This window comes from Periophthalmus magnuspinnatus, chromosome 5, assembly GCF_009829125.3.
Source record: "Periophthalmus magnuspinnatus isolate fPerMag1 chromosome 5, fPerMag1.2.pri, whole genome shotgun sequence".
NCBI classification, from domain to species: Eukaryota; Metazoa; Chordata; class Actinopteri; order Gobiiformes; family Gobiidae; genus Periophthalmus; species Periophthalmus magnuspinnatus.
The window spans coordinates 13740652-13761255 of NC_047130.1; the positions used below are offsets into that span (position 1 = coordinate 13740652).

Consider the following 20604-nt stretch of genomic DNA (forward strand, 5'->3'; position numbering starts at 1 on the left):
AACCAGGGCTAAACCATGACTAAACCAGGATTAAACCAGGGCTAAACCAGGGCTAAACCAGGACTAAACCAGGACTAAACCAGGATTAAACCAGGACTAAACCAGGATTAAACCAGGGCTAAACCAGGACTAAACCAGGGCTCAACCAGGGCTCAACCAGGGCTCAACCAGGGCTAAACCAGGGCTAAACCAGGGCTAAACCATGACTAAACCAGGACTAAACCAGGGCTAAACCAGGGCTAAACCAGGACTAAACCAGGACTAAACCAGGACTAAACCAGGACTAAACCAGGGCTAAACCAGGGCTAAACCAGGGCTAAACCAGGACTAAACCAGGACTAAACCAGGACTAAACCAGGACTAAACCAGGGCTAAACCATGACTAAACCAGGATTAAACCAGGGCTAAACCAGGGCTAAACCAGGGCTAAACCAGGGCTAAACCAGGACTAAACCAGGACTAAACCAGGACTAAACCAGGGCTAAACCAGGGCTAAACCAGGGCTAAACCAGGACTACACCAGGACTAAACCAGAGCTAAACCAGTTAATCCATTTCCAGATCTCTTTTAAACAAACCAAATTCCCAGATTCAAGAACATCATAAATTTCACCAATCGGATTTCTCTGACAGGAACAAGCTGCCCTCACTCAGCCCCGTTAGCCGTAGCCTCGTTAGCCGCCGCCTCATTACCGACATGAAAAATTATGCTCTATGCATTCTCCCACTCTCACATGACCCACTTAACCCTGCGCTGTGTATGCTAGCTCTGCGACCATCCATCTAACGGGAACAATCAGTGCTAACCGCGACCTCTGACCTCCGGGAGCCAGGGAGGAGGAGGAGGAACGCGTGGAGCCAAAATGTCCGCCGCTCTGGTCATCCGTCAGAGTTAGGGGAGTCAGGGCTAACGCTAACAAGGCTAATGCTAAAGGAGGAGGGTAATTAGCAGTGATGGAAAAGGAATTTGTGCTTTAAACAGGTGGGAAAGAATTTATTTCACTTTAAAAGGTTTAATTTAGATTTAAAAGTCCTGGAAGTGACTCTTGTGAGTTTTAAACCATGCTATAATGTTGTCACCGCCTCAAAAACATACCTCGAGTTGTGTTTTTGTCTGTCTACCTCTCCAAAGCTCAAATGCTCTGTTACACCTTGTGATGTCATGAAGTGGTAGTTTTCAAGTTAACAGCTCCTTTTACATTTAGTTCAGTAGAGATAAGTGGCAATTCCAGGGTTGAAATTATCAAAATGATTTTAATGAAGGTGTATGGAGGTTAAAAACACAGTGGAGCACTTCCTGTATCACCACATGATGTCAGAAGGTGGAACAGAGTGTTTTCTGTTTGAGAGAAGACCTCGGCTTAAATATGCACACAACTCCAGTTCTGTTTGTGATGAGGAAACAACATTAGAACAGACCAATAGTAACTTTACTAAAACTATGCCTTGTGTTAATAACTTTACTTCCTGGTTGGACATGTGCAGCAGATGTGAACAGAGGTAACTCCATAACTGTTACCTAGCAACCGAAATGTAAACAAGGGCCAAAACTTATCTAAAGTACACAATAGTTATGACTAGACTAATAAAGATAAATGACAACCTCTGTTTGCTTAAATGAATCCAGAAAAATACCTTCCATGTGAGTAAATCTTCCCCTTCCCAAAATACAGCTAAAAGCCAGAGGGAATTACATAGACCATGATCCTTTGCTTCTTTCAGTGCAGACTATATGAAGAAATAACTGTGAAGCACTTTTAAGTCTGAGTTCTTTGGATTATGACAGTTTTTGCTTGCCGAGATGGAGGGTCTGAGGACAGGGGGCGCTCTGGGACAGTTATACATTTGCTCGTCTGTTTCTCTTTTATTGTTGCTTTTCTAACTTTCTGTTGGTTAAATTATTTCTCATGTTCAGCCCTAAGACACGACTGATATCTAAGATTTGGATATCGTTTTACGACAGCACTACTTCCTGTATTTTTGTACTTTACTTCACAAACTGCCACATTTAGCCATGAAAACCTGTCGTACGCCATTTAAAAGTTGAGTTTTTATACGTAACCTTTAAATTTGGCTTGGCACGTTATCAGCTTATATTCAATAGTAGTAGTAGTAGTAGTAGTAACAGTAGTAGTAATAGTAGTAGTAGTATGGTTAAATACAAGCCTAACTCTACCTTATAACTGGTTAAATTCTTGGGGAATTGAACCAGGGACCTTTGTGTGTCAAAAATGTAAACCCTGTGCCACTAAACCACTGTCGGGATTTTGAATTTTTTAAGTTTCATTCAAATATTTGGACATTGCTGCTTTGATTTTTCCTCGAGTAGAACTGAACCATACCTGTGTATCCTTCAACAAAAATATATTTAAAAAAACTTAAAGAGAGATGGAGAAAGAGAGTGGGAAGAGAGAGGTGTGAGGGAATGAAAGAGAGAGAAAGAGAAAAGAGGAATGGTTCGTACGAGATGACAACGAGGTAAAGTCATTATCTGATATGATTCAACTCTTACTCTCTGCTCACTTACCCCTCTCCCCCTCTCCACCCGCTCTCCCCTTCTTCCCGTCTCTTCCTCTCTCCTTTCTGTCTCATTCCCTTTCTCTCTCTCTTTCTCTCGCTCACAGTCCTGGTCTTTGTATCTCGTCCCCAGAGCGTCTGAGCTTTTGTGTCGGGGTTTAATAACTGACTGAATGAACTGATACAATCTGAACAAGAGACAAACACACGGATATGAAGAGAGAGAATAAAAGGAGGGGGAAGGAAAGAGAGGGAGGGGGTATGAGAGGTAGAGGGAGAGAGACAAACACATGGATATGAAGAGAGAATAAAAGGAGAGGGAGGGAAGAAAAGAGGGAGAGGTATGAGTGAGAGAGAGAGAGAGAGAGAGAGGGGCAAACACACAGATATGAAGAGAATAAAACAAAAGGAGAGGGAGGGAGGAAAAGAGAGGGAGAGGGGTACGAGAGAGGGGCAAACACATGGAGGAGGAAGGAAAGAGAGGGAGAGGTATGAGAGAGAGAGAGAGAGGGGGGGCAAACACACAGATATGAAGAGAATAAAATAAAAAGAGAGGGAGGGGGTATGAGAGAGCGAGAGGGAGAGAGAGAGACAAACACGGATATGAAGAGAGAGAATAAAAGGAGAAGGAAGGAAAGAGAGGGAGGGGGTATGAGAAAGAGAGAGAGAGACAAACACACGGATATGAAGAGAGAATAAAAGAAGAGGGAGGGAGGAAAAGAGAGGGAGGGGGTATGAGAGAGAGAGAAGGAGAGGGAGAGAGACAAACACACAGATATGAAGAGAGAGAAGACGGAGAGAGAGGGAGCGAGACATGAAAAGAGAATGAAAGGAGACGGCAGGAAGAAAAGAGGGAAGAGGTATGAGGGAGAGAAACACACAAATATGAAGAGAGAGAATAAAAGGAGAGAGAGGGAAGTAAAGAGAAGGAGGGGTATGACAGCGAGAGAGAGAGAGAGACAACCGCTCAGACATGAAAAGAGAATGAAAGGAGAGGGAGGAATGAAAAGAGAGGGAGGGGGTATGAGAGAGAGAAAAACACATGGATATGAAGAGATGATAAAAGGAAAGAGAGGAAGAGGGAGAGAAGAAAAGAGAGGAAGGGTGTAAGAGAAAGAGGGAGAGAGAGAGAGAGAGGGAGAGAGACAAGAAGGGATATGAAGAAAGAATAAAAGGAGAGAGAGGGAGGGAAGAAAAGAGGGGGTAGGAGAGAGAGGGAGAGAGACAGAGAGAACAAAAAATGAGAAAAAGAGCAAGGAAAGACTAGTGTTGAAATAGTCAGTTAAAAGCTTGCACTCGCTAACAGTCGCTAACACTCAGAAGCACTGTGTCCCAGACTAAAATGAAATTAGCCGCTAATCTGCTAAAGCTAATGGGCACCGCGGCGCAGCTAGCATCACACACAAAGACGTTTGACAAAGAGGCGTGAAAACGGATCAGAGAGGGAGAGGAGAGAGACAGAGAGGGAGAGAGAGGAGAGAATGACAGAGAGGAAGAAAGAAGAGGAGAGAGAGATAGAGAGAGAGAGGAGAGAGGTCCTTAGAGAAAAAGTGGTTAATGTGTGGAGAGGATGAGAAAGTGTGGAGAGAAAAGAGAAGGGAGGAGCAGAGAAGAGAGGAGGAAAGAAGAGGGGGCTTTAGAAAAGGAGAGATAGAAGGAGGAGAGGAGGAAGAGAGAAGAAGAGAGAAAGAGGGACGAGGGAGAAAAGGAAGGAGAGAGAAAATAGGGAGAGGAGGAGAGAGGAGAGAGGAGAGAATGAAAGGTTCATTTTTGCGGAGGGCGAGTGTGACGGGATTTTGGGAATGTCCTAGAGCTCTAACTTTGAGCCGAGCAAGTGAAACTAAGCCACGTTACAAGTCAGGTCTTTGGGGGAGCAAGCCTGGTCATATTGTTTTACCAATAAAAACACATCGTAATGAAAGAAATACTTTACACTTTGTTAATGTTAGGCAGTGTTCCTTTAATACTACAGCTACTACTACTACTACTACTACTGCTGCTGCTGCTACTAAAGTATCTTGTCACGTCTCCTCTCCTTCATGTCTCTTTCAGTCTCCCGCTGTTTTCTGCATCTCTTTTTTCATTTAACTTGTGACTCCCACCAGCGCCTCCCGCCTCAGGCCAAGATTTACCCCCCGAACAGTGCACCGTCTCTGGCTCCATCACCCGCGATAACCCCCTCCTCCAACATCCAAGCTCCAAAGCTACTAGCAACAGCCAGGCTAACGCAGTGGTTTCAGTTAGCTTTGTGCATGTGAGAGATAAGTGCAGAGGAGAGAAAGGAGAGGGAGGCAGAAGAAGAGAGGGAGAGAGAAGAAGAGAGGGAGAGAAGAAGAGAGAAAGAAGAGAGGAGGGAGGCAGAAGAAGACAGAAAGCAGGAGGAAGAGGTCAGATGAGAGAAAGGGGAAGAAGGAAGAGAAAAGAAGAGATTATGTGAGAGAGAGAAAGGAGTGAGATGAAAATGAGGGAGAAAGAAGAGAGGTAATAGGTTAAGGAGGAAGGAGAGAGAAAGAGGGAGCGTAAAGAAAATATAAAGAGGAGGGGAGGAGAGGAAAGAGGGATGGAAAGAACAGAGAGAAGGGCAGCTACAGTTCCTCTGCTCTATCCCTCCTCTCCTCCGCATGTTACACAGGACATAAGCAAATGTCACTCAGACCACATCGACTGCAAACACACAGAGCACAAAGAGCTCATGTGTAACTATGGAAACGATGTTCACGGCATGTTCAATCTATGGCCCAATAGCCAAATATGGCCTTTTTGCTCTCAGGCCTCCTAGTGACCGGAGCAAAATGACCACCTGTAGCCCCGGACCTAGCAGCTGTTAGCTTGGAGATCCTGATCCGTGTTTGGGGTGTGTCTGGGGACGTGTTCGGGGACGCGAGGGTTACCTTGGTGTTCCTGGGGTGTGTTTGGGGGCATGTTTGAAGTGTGTTTGGTGAGTGTTTGGGGGCATGTTTGATGATGCGGTGGTTACCTTGGTGATCTTGGGGTGTGCACAGCGGCTGTTCCCTGCGGTGGCGTGCATCCACGTGGCCTCGGGCGGGGCGCACTCCTGCCTCAGAGAGCACTTCCTGTCCTGAACACACCACCCACAGTCGAAGCGCGGGTCTGCCTTCAGACACAGGCCACAGCTCTCCCGCAGGGCGAAGCATTTATACAGGTGAGCTACAGACAGAAGCAAAGAGACACGTGAGACAAGAGCAAAGAGACAGGTGAGACAAGAGCAAAGAGACAGGTCAGGCAGGAGCAAAGAGACAGGTGAGACAGGAGCAAAGAGACAGGTGAGACAGGAGCAAAGAGACAGGTGAGACAAGAGCAAAGAGACAGGTGAGACAGGAGCAAAGAGACAGGTGAGACAAGAGCAAAGAGACAGGTGAGACAAGAGCAAAGAGACAGGTGAGACAGGAGCAAAGAGACAGGTCAGGCAGGAGCAAAGAGACAGGTGAGACAGGAGCAAAGAGACAGGTCAGGCAGGAGCAAAGAGACAGGTGAGACAGGAGCAAAGAGACAGGTCAGGCAGGAGCAAAGAGACAGGTGAGACAGGAGCAAAGAGACAGGTCAGGCAGGAGCAAAGAGACAGGTGAGACAGGAGCAAAGAGACAGGTGAGACAGGAGCAAAGAGACAGGTCAGGAAGGGGCAAAGAGACAGGTCAGACAGGAGCAAAGAGACAGGTCAGGCAGGAGCAAAGAGACAGGTCAGGCAGGAGCAAAGAGACAGGTGAGACAAAAGCAAAGAGACAGGTGAGACAAAAGCAAAGAGACAGGTCAGGCAGGAGCAAAGAGACAGGTGAGACAAAAGCAAAGAGACATTTGAGACAAAAGCAAAGAGACAGGTCAGGCAGGAGCAAAGAGAAAGGTGAGACATAAGCAAAGAGACAGGTGAGACACAAGCAAAGAGACAGGTGAGACACAAGCAAAGAGACAGGTGAGACACAAGCAAAGAGACAGGTGAGACACAAGCAAAGAGACAGGTAAGGGAGAAGCAAAGAGACAGGAAAGACAGGTGCACTTGTACAGGAGAGAAAAGATAAGGACAGGTGAGACAGGAGTAAAGAGACAGGTAACACAGGTGACAGGTTAAAGCTAAAGTCTAAAACGTCCACAGAAATACATTAGCAACAACAATGTTGCAAAGACAGGGTTGGGGTAAGATCTAGTTACTGTAGATCAGAAAAGGATGTTTTCAGTTTGAATAGAAAGTAGGAAAATGTACTGAAATGAGACGAGTAACTCCTCCCTCTGCCCCTCAGTCCTCACAGAGTAAACACATATATGACACTAGTCTCACGTTTCTAACCTTTCAACAGATCACTTTACCCCGACTACACACTTATGGACACATAAAGATGACACATAAAGACGACACGGATCAACCCACACATCCTTCTTTTTGTGTGTTTTCCAACCAAACAGATAAAATAATGCAACTTTAAATGTGTGTCAAATATGTGTAGGCTAAAAATGTCTCAAGAATCAATGTTATCAGGATTCTGCACATGGAAACCCAGCCAGGCACAGGGAGAACACGCAGAACGCACAGAGATTCAACCAGAGACCTAATCACTGTGAGGTTAACCACTCTGCCACTGTAACTGCAGCTATGTTTTTACTAAGGACGCAATGCCGCCTCCCCTTTAAGAGCGACAGTGGATAATTCAATATTCAACTTCTGCTTCATCTGGAGGAAATGTAAAGGTATTGATCCATGAGTCACTGTGTATACGCGATAAAGTTACATCATATTGACCGTACCTGTGTGTCAGATGCCCTCCCTGTCTCTCCACGGGGTCTTAGTCCGTGTAAAAACTGCTGTAGGTTAGATCTGCACAAACATGTTCTGAAATATCCCTACGTGCCCTCCCTGTTATTCCCTTATTCCCTTTTATATATAGCTGTATAAATCAGACATACCTTTTATATTGTGAGGATTGTCGATGATGAAGTTCCCGTTCCAGACGACAGACAGATCCACAGGCAGGTCGCTGATGTCATTGCCCTCGTACAGGTACTGGAAAACAACATTTTTTTTAATTTTTTTTTTTAGGAAATAAGTAATCTCCAAAAATGAGTCCTTCTGAATCCTGCATTGTATTTTGTTCACATTAAAGCAGGGGTGTCTAAACTTTTTTCACCAATACTACAATATATTTGAAGCAGAGGGCCACAGACCAGTGTCGATACAGAGAGTTTAATAAGACTTGGAAGATTATTTTTAGGTCTGTGTCACAATGCAATGTGATGTTTTTCAGGTTATAGAGGTAGAATTGCTTCAATTTGTACTGAAAAATACTTCTTGATCAATTAGGCCCGTTTAGGGGGGAGGCATGAGGGCCAACAAAAATTGGTCTGAGGGCTGCATTTTGCCCCTGGGCCGTAGTTTGGACAACCCTGCATTAAAGGAACCATATGTAACATTTTGATTTTAAACTTCACAAACCTGACCTGTTTGTCAAATATCGGTTTTATTGACAACTACTATAAAGCTGAAGAGGTAGAGAAGGCTTGTATATGTCTCTATCTGTGTAAGACATAAGAGCTCAGGCTGCACACGGCTCCTCTGCATCACACTGTTTATCCACCATTATCCAAAGTGACATATGGACACTGCATCTTATCTTAACAGATTATAATATAAAACAATAGGACAAAACAAAGACATTTAAAATAAACATAATCCTCTGTCATGTGAGCCGTTTGTCCCTCTCCTCTGTTCTACTCTCTCCATCTTCAACGCCTCAGGACAAGATAGCATTGTGTTTTTATGAAGACCTAATAACAGCCACTAAAAGAGAGAAAGAGAGATAGAGGAGGGGAAGAGAGGCTGGAGGGGAAGGAGAACAGAGGGAAGGGAGAGAGAAAGAGAGAGAGAGAGAGAAAGAGCGCACTTGGGGCCTTAGGCGGTGCAGTAATAGAGTTTAGTAATAGATTTTATGGACTTGACCCTCTCCTCTGGATCTGTATCTGTCCAGTGTTAAGCTATAATGTTATCTGCTCAATACATCCACACAAGAAGTGATACAAGGAGAGAGAGGAGAGAGCGAGGAGGGAGAACGAAGAAGAGTATAGGGGGAGGCAGGGGGAGGGAAGAGAGAAATAGAGAGAAGAAGAGAAGGTGGAGGGAGAGAGGATGAGGCAATATCACAAATGATGGGCCCAAGGACAAAACAGCAGAACTATCAATGGGATTCCATGACTGTGAGAAATTAGGACCGTTACCATAGAGATTAACAGACACATTAAGGAAGATTGACCATTTATGAAAGAAATATTCAAAACTCCACAGTCCTGGTTTGGTTTTGGTCTCTCTCATTTTGGTTGGAGCGGGACTGGAACTACAACCTTCTGGTTTGCGGGCGAAGCTCTACTACTAAGCCACAGTTGTGATCTACCGTAGACCAGTTTAGCTCTTTCAAACCAGAGATTAGAGTTTACGTTAAAGGTTTAAATGTAAAAATTTCACATGTGTATGTCTGTGTACGCTCTAAAAAACTGTCCCTGCTGCAGCATGTGATTGGACACACTTCCTGGTGTGTGGGCCAATCAGAGGTCAGAGGAGCAGGAGGAAGTCGTGTGGACTGCAGCCTGTTGTTTTGGTAACCTTTAACTTCAGCTAACCGCTAACAGAAGCTAACAGAGGCTAAAGCCACACAATCTGTGCCAGCAGCCCCTCACAAACCACATTCATACTAAGCAAAGTGGGTGACTTGTTCATAGACACAAGAACAGAACGATGCACTGGTCCAAGCGGGGATTGAACCACCAACTTTTAACCGGTATTTATTTATATAAACAGGTTAAAATCAGTAATTTCATGTGAGTTGAGTCCTCAAAATCAGGAGTGAACAAGGATGAACCAGGGTTGAACCAGGCTTGAACCAGACTGAACCAGGACTAAACCAGGACTAAACCAGGACTGAACCGGGACTGAACCGGGACTGAACCAGGACTGAACCAGGACTGAACCAGGACTGAACCAGGACTGAACCAGGACTAAAGCAGGACTAAAGCAGGACTAAAGCAGGACTAAAGCAGAACTAAACCAGGACTAAATGTTACTCTGTATATTTGTGCAGTAGTATCATGTGGTAGGACTTATGTGAAGAGGATCTGATGTTTGGCCTGAGGAGGTGGACTCATTCTCACAGGTAAGTCCCAGCTCAGGTAACAGTTTATTCAAGCCTCAACATCTACCACGTACAGACACTAGAACAATAACATCCAGAGACTAGAACAGCAGGATGTGAAACAGGAGCAAATACTTCCTCAAATAATCACTGTGTTTCAGATGCCATTACAACGTCCTACAGTCCAATAACATTTAGTACAAGATCAGGTTCATTTGTGAATTTACATTTTGGATATTGATTGATACTTGAATGCAGTGACATTACGCTGGGGGTGTTCTACATGTATCTCTATTGGCGGAATGTTCAGCTGTTACCATGTTGACTCAAAAGCGTTTTAAGATGAAAACGCAAGAAAAAATACTAAATGGATTTAAACAGCACATTTTCAGGAGCCTGTGATCAATATTGGCGTTCATAGTCTTTCTGGTCAGATTGTGTTAAAACAAAGCTCAGATTAAAGTTTAACAGAGCCTTAGACACAGCAGGGCCTCTAGTTAGCATCACACCCCCAGGGAATTTTGAAGACGATCAGCTGCAAAGTATAAATTAGTGAGTAGACCCAAGAACTCACAGTATTACAACATTTGAACAAGATTTTAACTGCCCCCATCTGTATCAAATATGATTGGCCAATAGATGTGCACGGGGCTGCAGATCAGTCAAAAAGTTATATACAGGAACATTGAGCTAGTGATGTTAGGTAGTAAACAAACGCAGGTCAGTTTCACTTTAAAACTCCTTCTTTTGAGGCTGAACTTAAACTCAGAGTAAGATAAAACCCAGTGTCTCAACCATAGAGCTCCAGTCAAATGAAGCTAATCGAGGCTAGCAGTTATAGTGGCAAACCTGTCAATCAAAGCTGTTGCTACTGCTAGCGGGAGCAACCTTGGGGAAAGAGCTGCTCGATTTGGTGATTTGGCTGTTATTAATATTCATATCTTGATTTAGGGACAAAATAGTGAAATAAAAACTCTAGTATCATGTAGAACCAAAATGATGAGCCTGACAGCAGCAGTTACAGAGAGAGCGGACACAGTTTTTCAATGTAAAGTGAATTGGAGCCACAGTCGAAGGAGCTAGAAGCGCGCCCATACTCACTGCCTGTCTGAAAAGCGGCGGCTAGCAGGTTAGCTATGTCCATTCTATTTATATATATACACAGTCTATGGGTAAATGTCTATGGGTATTTCCCGTAGTACTATGTGTAGTTGTAGTATTTGTAGCAGTAGTGTTTTCAGTGGTAGTGGTAGTACTCACAGCCGTCTTCTGGCACTGTATGGAGGAGCTGTTGAACCTCAGCGCTGGCACACTCTGCACCTCGCCCTGGATGCTGAACACACACTCGTAGTTTCTCTGACCCGACTGAGGCTGGGGCAGGTTCTTTGCTGAGAGGGTGATGGGTTTGGTCACTCCCACAGGAATGTAGATCTGAGAGGAGGGCAGGAGCTGAGGGCAGTCCTGAAACAGAGAGACCAGGGTTTAGACCAGGTTTAGACCAGGTTTAGACCAGGTTTAGACCAAGGTTAAGGCTGGGGTTAAGGCCAAGGGTTTAAGACCAGGGGTTTGGACAGGGGGTTTAGATCTGCAAGGAGGTCAGGAGCTGAGAATGGGCTACAGCTCAACCAGGGACTAAAACCAGGGACTAAAACAGGGACTAAAACAGGAACCAAACCAGGGACTAAACCAGGGACTAAACCAGGGACTAAACCAGGGACTAAACCAGGGACTAAACCAGGGACTAAACCAGGGACTAAACCAGGGACTAAAACAGGAACCAAACCAGGGACTAAAACAGGGACTAAAACAGGAACCAAACCAGGGACTAAACCAGGGACTAAACCGGGGACTAAAACGGGGACTAAACCAGGGACCAAACCAGGGACCAAACCAGAGACTAACCCAGGGACCAAACCAGGGACTAAAACAGGGACTAAATCAGGGACTAAACCAGGGACTAAACCAGGGACTAAACCAGGGACTAAACCAGGGACTAAACCAGGGACTAAACCAGGGACCAAACCAGGGACTAAACCAGGGACCAAACCAGGGACCAAACCAGGGACCAAACCAGGAACTTAAAGTCTAAATCAGATCATTTTACTTGTTATAATCACCAACAAATGCAGATAATGTGATATTGTGTGAACGCTTGATTAAATAATTCTGTTTAAAAAAAGGTTAAAAATGCGCCAATCCAAAGCAAACGTCCTGAGGGTTTTCAGAGCGACGCCTCGGGCTGATCTGTGCTCACCAACATTTATAAATCAATATTTAAATGTGGAGTTATAATGTTTCATGAGAAAAACCCACAGGCCAAATCTGAAAATGTGCCTAAGACTAAAGGAAGTGCTACAATATGTCTGAGCTCTCCCCTTTATCGTGACGTCTTTTGTTATTTTGTTCTGTCTTTTTTCTTTCTCTCTTGCTGTCTCTCCCCCTTTTCCTCCCTCTCTCCCTAACCCATCTCCTCTCTCTCAATCAATCCCATTCCCTCCCCTCTTACCTGCCTCCACCCTTTACTTCTCTCTTCCTCCCCCTATTTACCCCTCTATCTCCCCCTCTCTCTTCCTGTCCACCTCTCTCTCCATCCAAATCGCTACCCTCTTACCCCCTTCCTTTTACATCGCTTCCTCCCTTTCTCCCTGTCCCCGTCTCTTCCATCCCTCTTATCCTTCTCTCCTCTTTCCCTTTACCTCTCTCCCCCTCCCTCTCTTCCTCTCTCTCCCCTACCCATACCCTCCATCTTCCCGCTCCTTTACCCCCCTCCCTCACAGACACACAACACTTCAGCCCCCCCTCTCTCCTCTCCTCGCTCTCTCCCACTCTTTTACCCCTTTCACTTCCTCTCTCCATCTCTCTTCCTTTCTCCCACCTCTCTCTATCTCTCTCTCTCAACCCTGCACTCTTACTAGTCTAACCCACCCCACACAAACAGAAACGCTGCATCCCCCTCCCTCCCTCTCCCCTCCCCTCCCCTCCCTCTCCCCTCCCCTCCCCTCCCTCTCCTCTCTTTCATCTCTCTCTCCACATAGCACAGCGCCCCCTCCCCCTCTCTCTCTGTGTACTATAAAAAATGGAAAAACAGATTAATAATAAAGCAGGATTTGGGCTGAGCTAATCAGAGTGCGGCGGCGTTTGACCCGGGGACGATCTTAGAGCAGCAGAGCTCGTTCGGACCACACTCGTCTTGTTTTGTTTCAGTCAAGACAGAATTATTTATCTTTTCAATCTGTAAATCTGAAACACTTTTAAGGTCCTATATAACACAAAGTGACTCCTGTGAGCTTTAAGCCATGTTATAATACTGTTACTTCATCAAAAACAGACCTCGAGTTGTGTCTGTTTCACTCACACACGTTTGAGTATCACTATTATTAGTCTCTGTTCCACCTTGTGATGTCATGAAGTGGTAGTTTTAAAGTCAATAGCTCCTTTTACCTTCAGTTCAGTAGTAATTGGCAATTCCAGGGCTGAAATTATCCAAATGATTCTAGTGAAGGTGTGTGGAGTTTAAAAACACAGTGGAGCACTTCCTGTATTACCGCATGACATCACAAGGTGGACCAGAGTGTTTTCTGTAGTGGAATATGAAGATGAGTTGACTATGAGGCAGGGAGCAGGTGCTTTTACTGAACAGCTGAACGTCTTCAGACATTTTTGACGAGATTCAAATTCATTTACTTCAAACTCACATATGCAAATTCTCAACTCTCTGATCCTCTCCCTCCATCTCTCTATTCATCCTTCTCTCTCTCTCTTTGCCTCATCTTTCTCTCCCCCTCTCTCTCATTTCCTCCTCTCTATCCTTCTCCCTCTCTTTACCTGATTTTCCTCTTCCCTCTCTCCTTCCTTCTCTTTCTGATTTCCTCCCCTTCTCTATCCATCCTTCTCTCTTTGCCTTCAGGTTTCTCTTCCCTCTCCCCGTATCTCCTCCTCCTCCTTCTCTCTTTTCCTACTCTTTCCATCTTTTGCTCTAACTTCTCTCTCTTTTTCTCTTACCTCATTCCCCCCGCGCTCTCTCTTCCTGCCTTTTCTCTCCCCTCTCTATTTCTCCTCCGTCTTTGCCTTCATCTTTCTCTTCAGTCTCCCCCTTTCTATCCAATTCTACATTTCACTCACCATCCCCCCTTTCTCTCTCCTTTTTGCGACATATTCCTCATCCGTCCTCCATGCCTCCATGTCACTATCTCTCCTCCTCTTCCCTCCTCTCTTGACTCTCCCATTCCTCCATTCCTATCACTTACCACCATCCTCTTTTCTCTCTCCCTCTTTTCTCTACCCCTTCCTTCTCTCTCTCCCTCTATTCTCTCTCCATCCCTCCATCACACATGCATATTTGATCAGACGTCAGTGTGATTCGGTGAAAGGCGGAGGATAAAAAAACACGTTGAATAATGAAACAAAGTCGACGCAGACGGAGGATGAGAAGCGACAAGAAACGAGAAACTGATGAGAGAGACGAGAGAAAGAGGACAAGACAGGCGTGAGAGATGAGAGACGAGAAAGAGAGAGAAGAGAGATGAGAGAGGTAGGGAGAGAAACGAGAGACAAGATGAGAGACAAGAAAAATGAGAAAGAGACGAGAGAGGAGAGAGATGGGAAAAATGAGAAAAGAGAGAGAAAAATGAGAAAGAGATGAGAGGAGAGAGTTGGGAAAAATGAGAGAAGAGAGAGAAAGATGACAAAGAGACGAGAGAGGAGAGAAAAGAGATGAGAAAAACAAGAGTGAAGAGCGAAAAAAGAAGAAACAGGAGAGAGGAGACAGACGAGAGAGCAATGAGAGAGAGAGAAAAATGATAAAGGCAAGAGACAGGAGAGAGAAGAGAGGCACGAGAGAGAGAGATGAGAGAGACAAGAGGGAGATGAGAAAGAGACGAGAGAGAAATTGGGTCTGTGTGCTGTCTGCATCTATTAGCCTTTTATTGTCTGAGAATCAGGAAGTGCATGTTAGTATGCTAGTAGTTGTTGGCAGCATTACCGAGACATCAAAACTCTATTCTGGTCTGAAAGTTGTGAAAAGTGCTTATAAACTCATCATGGTGAATAATTAGGATGGTCTAAATGCAAAAGGTCAGTGAGGAGTAACTTTGGACCACAGAAAACTGTTAAAAATGAACTAGTTCTGTTTTTCATGTTTGAAAAGGAAACTCAACATTTTTAGAGAAACATGTCATTGACTAAATTGAATTAAAAGACTCGGTCATTTAATATTGAGATAATGTGATCAATATTAGGAAAAATGTGATGCTGCAAACAAAAAACGATTAGAAATATGCAGCAGTGCTAACCACTCTGCCGCTCTGTCTGCGCCTCAGTGAAACAAATACACTAACGAACAAAGGGTCTATTTTAACAAAGTGCGTTTAATCAAAAGAATTATTCATAAACGTCAAAGTGTCACTAAACGAACATGTACGAGCTCATGTGTCACTGTCCTGTGGTTTAATGCTACAGTACAGAACATTCATGTGTGTGTGTGAGTAAATGGGTGTGACTGTGCACAATTGTGCGAGACTGCCAATGCTTTTAAAGCTACAGTACGGAACTAACTTTTTTATGTGTGTGCGCGCGCGTGTGTGTGTATGAGAAAGAGAGAGAGACAGGTGATGGTTTTAAAGCTACAGTACAGAACATTCTAGTGTGTGTGGGTGTGTGTGTGTATGTATATGGGTGTGGGGGTGTGTGTGTGTGTGTGTGTGTGTGTGTGGTGTGTGTCTGTATATGTGTGGTGTGTGTATGTGTCTGTGTGTATATGTGTGGTGTGTGTATGTGTCTGTGTGTATATGTGTGGTGTGTAGGGGTGTGTGTGTGTGTGTGTGTGTGTGGTGTGTGTCTGTATATGTGTGGTGTGTGTATGTGTCTGTGTGTGTATATGTGTGGTGTGTGTATGTGTGTGTGTGTGTGCGCGTGTAGATAGATAGATAGATAGATAGATAGATAGATAGATAGATAAATACTTTATTAATCCCTAGCTAGGGAAATTGACCTGTCCCGCAGCAAAACAGAGACACAACACAAATTGCACACAGGTATAAAATCACAAATAATACAAAGATAATAAAGTGCACCCGATCAACAGGAGCTGTTATAGAGTCTTATAGCAGCAGGAATGGCTGATCTACTGAACCTCTCAGTTCTACAGTGCAGCGAGAGAAGCCTGGTACTGTGGCTGCTCCTCTGAGCTGACACAGTCTCGTGCAGCGGGTGTCTGCTGTTGTTGAGGATGGTCTGCATCAGACTCCTCATCCTCTTCTCCACCAGCTCCCCTACAGAGTCCACCCACCCACCCATCACTGACACACACTTCCTGATTAGCTTATCAAGCCTGTTACGATCCTGCACAGTAATGCTGTTTCCCCAGCACACCACTCCAAAAAACACAGCACTGGCTACAACAGAATGATAAAAAGTATGCAGAGACTCATTACAGACATCAAAGGATTTAAGCTTCCTAAGAAAGAAGAGTCTGCTTTGTCCTGTTTTGTAAGCTGCAGTTGTGTGTGCTGACCAGTTCAGTTTGTTGTCAAGATGAACTCTGAGATATTTATAAGACTGGACAACCTCAATGCTCTCACCAGCAATTACAACTGGATGATGGGGAGGGAGTTTCAGTCTACGGAAGTCTACAATCATCTCCTTTGTCTTAGATGTATTTAGAACAAGACCCTTTCTCTCACTCCAGACTGTGAAGGCAGCAATAAGGTCTCTGTCCTCCATTTCGTTCTCTCCTTTTACACATGCCACCACTGCTGTATCATCTGAATATTTCTGGGTGTGACAGGATTCAGACTTATATGTGAAGTCAGCAGTGTATAGAGTAAAGATATGTGTGGTGTGTGTGTGCGTGTGTGTCTGTATATATATGGTGTGTGTGTGTGCGTGTGTGTGTGTGCGCGTGTATATGTGTGGTGTGTGTCGGGGTGTGTATGTATATGTGTATGTATATGTGTGGTGTGTATATGTGTGGTGTTTGTCTGTGTGTGTGTGGTGTGGTGTGTGCGTGTGTGTGTGTGTGCATATGTGTGGGGTGTGTGTGTGTGTGTATATGTGTGGTGGGTGTGTGTGTGTGTGTGTATGCATATGTGGGGTGTGTGTGTGTGTGTATATGTGTGGGGGGGTGTCTGTGTGTGTGTATATGTGTGGTGTGTGTGTCTGTGTGTGTATATGTGTGGTGTGTGTGTGTGTGTATATGTGTGGTGTGTGTCTGTGTGTGTGTGTGTATATGTGTGGTGTGTGTGTCTGTGTGTGTCTGTGTGTGTGTATATGTGTGGTGTGTGTGTCTGTGTGTGTATATGTGTGGTGTGTGTGTCTGTGTGTGTATATGTGTGGTGTGTGTCTGTGTGTGTATATGTGTGGTGTGTGTGTCGGGGTGTGTCTGTGTGTGTGTATATGTGTGGTGTGTGTCTGTGTGTGTATATGTGTGGTGTGTGTCTGTGTGTGTATATGTGTGGTGTGTGTGTCGGGGTGTGTCTGTGTGTGTGTATATGTGTGGTGTGTGTCTGTGTGTGTATATGTGTGGTGTGTGTGTCTGTGTGTGTGTGTGTGTTAGAATAAATACATAAATGAAGCTAAGAACTTTCACTTATTTGTCAGAGTTGACCCGTCTTTGGCTGCACATATTTTCAAACAATAAAAAGATTATTATTTTTCCCATTTGGAACGCTCCTCCCAAATATTCTACTGTCATGATTCCGTCTCATTTTAGCACGTTCCTGTTCATTATTAACAACTCGTATTTTCAAACTATTTCAAAAACATGTCACATAATTAAACTAGAAACACAAAAACCTCCAGCCTCATTTGACCCACTTTTGTCCCGTCTCCAGGTGACAGTCCCAGTTCATCTGTGTCGCCGAGGAGAAATCTCCGGCACATTTGAAAAACCCTCCTGTAGTTTGAAATCATCCTGAATCTCTTCTTTGACAGATTTGAAAGAAAATGTCAAGAAAATAACTTTTTTTTCTCTCTTTGTCTTCTGGTTCTCCTCTGACAGATTTGGGTGAGAGAGACACGACTTTGATCCATGTTTTCATCTTCATATAAGCAGGAGGAGACTTTAAAGTGGCACTGTGGAACTTTTCTGGGACAGGCTATGTGAAGGAGGTGCCATTACTTTGCCTGGAATGTTGGAGTAGCAGCTATTGTTTTTAATCATCATTTAAACTGAATGACTCCTCAGTGCACAGGACAATGGAGTCGTCTTTCCCTTCTTCATTCTCCTCCTTGGTTTTATGTAGCGTTCCCTCTCTTTCTTATTCTCTCCACCCCTCCTCCACCTCTTTCGCTCTTCCATCCCTCCCTCCCTCCTGTCTTCTCTCAATCCTCTCGCTCTCTCCCCTCTCCAGATTTGTCTCTCACTCCTCTTTCTTTCTCTCCCTCTCCACCCTCTGCAGATTTGCCTCTCTCACTACTCTTTGACTACTCTCTTCTTTCCCTCTCCATTCTTCTTCTTCTACCTTTCTTTCTCCCCTTCTCTTCCTCTCCCCTTCCTCTCCCTTTTTCCTCCCCTTCTCTTCCTCTCCCTTTTTTCTCCCCTTCTCTTCCTCTCCCTTTTTTCTCCCCTTCTCTTCCTCTCCCTTTTTTCTCCCCTTCTCTTCCTCTCCCTTTTTTCTCCCCTTCTCTTCCTCTCCCTTTCTCTCCCTTTTTTCTCCCCTTCTCTTCCTCTCCCTTTTTTCTCCCCTTCTCTTCCTCTCCCTTTCTCTCCCTTTTTTCTCCCCTTCTCTTCCTCTCCCTTTCTCTCCCTTTTTTCTCCCCTTCTCTTCCTCTCCCTTTCTCTCCCCTTCTCTTCCTCTCCCTTTCTCTCCCCTTCTCTTCCTCTCCCCTTTTCCTCCCCTTCTCTTCCTCTCCCTTCCTCTCCCTTCCTCTCCCCTTCTCTTCCTCTCCCTTTTTTCTCCCCTTCTCTTCCACTCCCTTTCTCTCCCCTTCTCTTCCTCTCCCTTTTTCCTCCCCTTCTCTTCCTCTCCCTTTTTCTCCCCTTCTCTTCCTCTCCCTTTTTCTCCCCTTCTCTTCCTCTCCCTTTTTCTCCCCTTCTCTTCCTCTCCCTTTTTCTCCCCTTCTCTTCCTCTCCCTTTTTCTCCCCTTCTCTTCCTCTCCCTTTCTCTCCCCTTCTCTTCCTCTCCCTTTTTTCTCCCCTTCTCTTCCTCTCCCTTTTTCCTCCCCTTCTCTTCCTCTCCCTTTCTCTCCCCTTCTCTTCCTCTCCCTTTTTCCTCCCCTTCTCTTCCTCTCCCTTTCTCTCCCTTTCTCTCCCCTTCTCTTCCTCTCCCTTTCTCTCCCCTTCCCTTCCTCTCCCCTTCTCTCCCTTTTTTCCTCTCCTTCTCTTCCTCTCCCTTTCTCTCCCTTTTTCCTCCCCTTCTCTTCCACTTCCTTCCTTTCTTTCCTTCCTCCCTCTCAGCTTTGTGTTTAAGTAACTGTCCCCCTCCCTCTCTCCCTCCCATCTCCTCTCGTCTCTCAAATCCCAAATCACTGTTTATTTGCTGATTTAAAACAAAACAAAACATCTCTTGTCTTTTGTTTTTAAGTCTGTCCTTCACACATCTTCAGAATGTTAGTTTGAAAAATCTCCCTTTCATATTTCAACATGCCGATCACAAACACATTGTGACGGCAGAGAAATTTTGGAAGAAAAAAGAGATTACAAATTTACTACGAATTTCCCAGGGTATCAAACTAAATAATGAAATTAAAAAGTGAAGGAGCAGTTTTTGTGGATGGAAGTGCGGTTGCCATAGAAACAGGGATCCAAATTTGGTCCAATATGCCAGAAAAAAAAAAACACCTTGAGAAAAACAGACAAGGTTTAGTGAAATATTTAACAACTGACACATTTTTAGTGTCAAAAATGTGTTAAAAAGGTTTTGTCACGTTACTAAAACTTCAGACTCCATTTCGATACTAAGAAACTGACTGGAAAGATAAAAGGAGCAGTTCAGTTGAAACGTGTTACTTAAACATGTGTGAATAAAACAAAACACAACTCCAGGTGTGATTTTGAGGAGGTAACAACACAAACAAGTCCATTTAGTGTAATATAGGACCTTTAAATGACCCCAAACTCCATATTTTTTATATTTAGTTTATCCTCTCTTTCCGTTCTCTCTTTCTACTCTCTCTCTGCTCAGATGGGCCCTTCACGCCTCACAGAGCTGTTGGAGGATTAGCGCGGCCATCTGGAGCGGAGGAGAACAGCAGCGAGAGGTCAGAGGTCAGGACTAAAAGGACGAGACCAACGCCGGAGGACACAGCACAGGCCACTAACAGGACGAAAACCTTAAAGAGAAAGTGTTTCAAACCAATCCAGTTGATTTAAACCTAAAAAAAAACTCTGATCTGAACCGTCACTCCCTAAACCCCAGCACCTGCAGCCACGTATGTGCATGTGTGTGACTCTTAAGTGTTTTAAAGGAGACGTACCAGAGACACTTTAAGGTTTGACAGAGACTCATCTGTGTGTGTGTATATAAATGTTTAAGGTTTGACAGAGACTCATTTGACTCGTCTGTGTGTGTGTATATAAATGTTTAAGGTTTGACAGAGACTCGTCTGCGTGTGTATATAAATGTTTAAGGTTTGACAGAGACTCATTTGACTCATCTGCGTGTGTGTGTATATAAATGTTTAAGGTTTGACAGAGACTCATTTGACTCGTCTGTGTGTGTGTATATAAATGTTTAAGGTTTGACAGAGACTCGTCTGCGTGTGTATATAAATGTTTAAGGTTTGACAGAGACTCATTTGACTCATCTGCGTGTGTGTGTATATAAATGTTTAAGGTTTGACAGAGACTCATTTGACTCGTCTGCGTGTGTGTATATAAATGTTTAAGGTTTGACAGTGACTCATTTGACTCGTCTGCGTGTGTGTATATAAATGTTTAAGGTTTGACAGAGACTCATTTGACTCGTCTGCGTGTGTGTATATAAATGTTTAAGGTTTGACAGTGACTCATTTGACTCATCTGC

The 20604-nt window shown here is 44.4% G+C and overlaps 1 protein-coding gene across 2 annotated transcripts in view; it reads right to left on the minus strand.

Moving 5' to 3' along the window:
• The window catches only part of LOC117370751 (plexin-A1-like), a 135450-nt gene that overhangs the window by 23450 nt on the left and 91396 nt on the right, over positions 1-20604 (minus strand). For both annotated transcript variants that reach the window (XM_033966280.2, XM_055221788.1), the window contains exons 10-12: positions 10904-11104; positions 7431-7527; positions 5494-5684 (exon numbers count right to left, since the gene is read on the minus strand). In XM_033966280.2, the coding sequence (XP_033822171.1) occupies positions 5494-5684; positions 7431-7527; positions 10904-11104 (489 nt within the window). The remainder of the gene's footprint in view (positions 1-5493; positions 5685-7430; positions 7528-10903; positions 11105-20604) is intronic.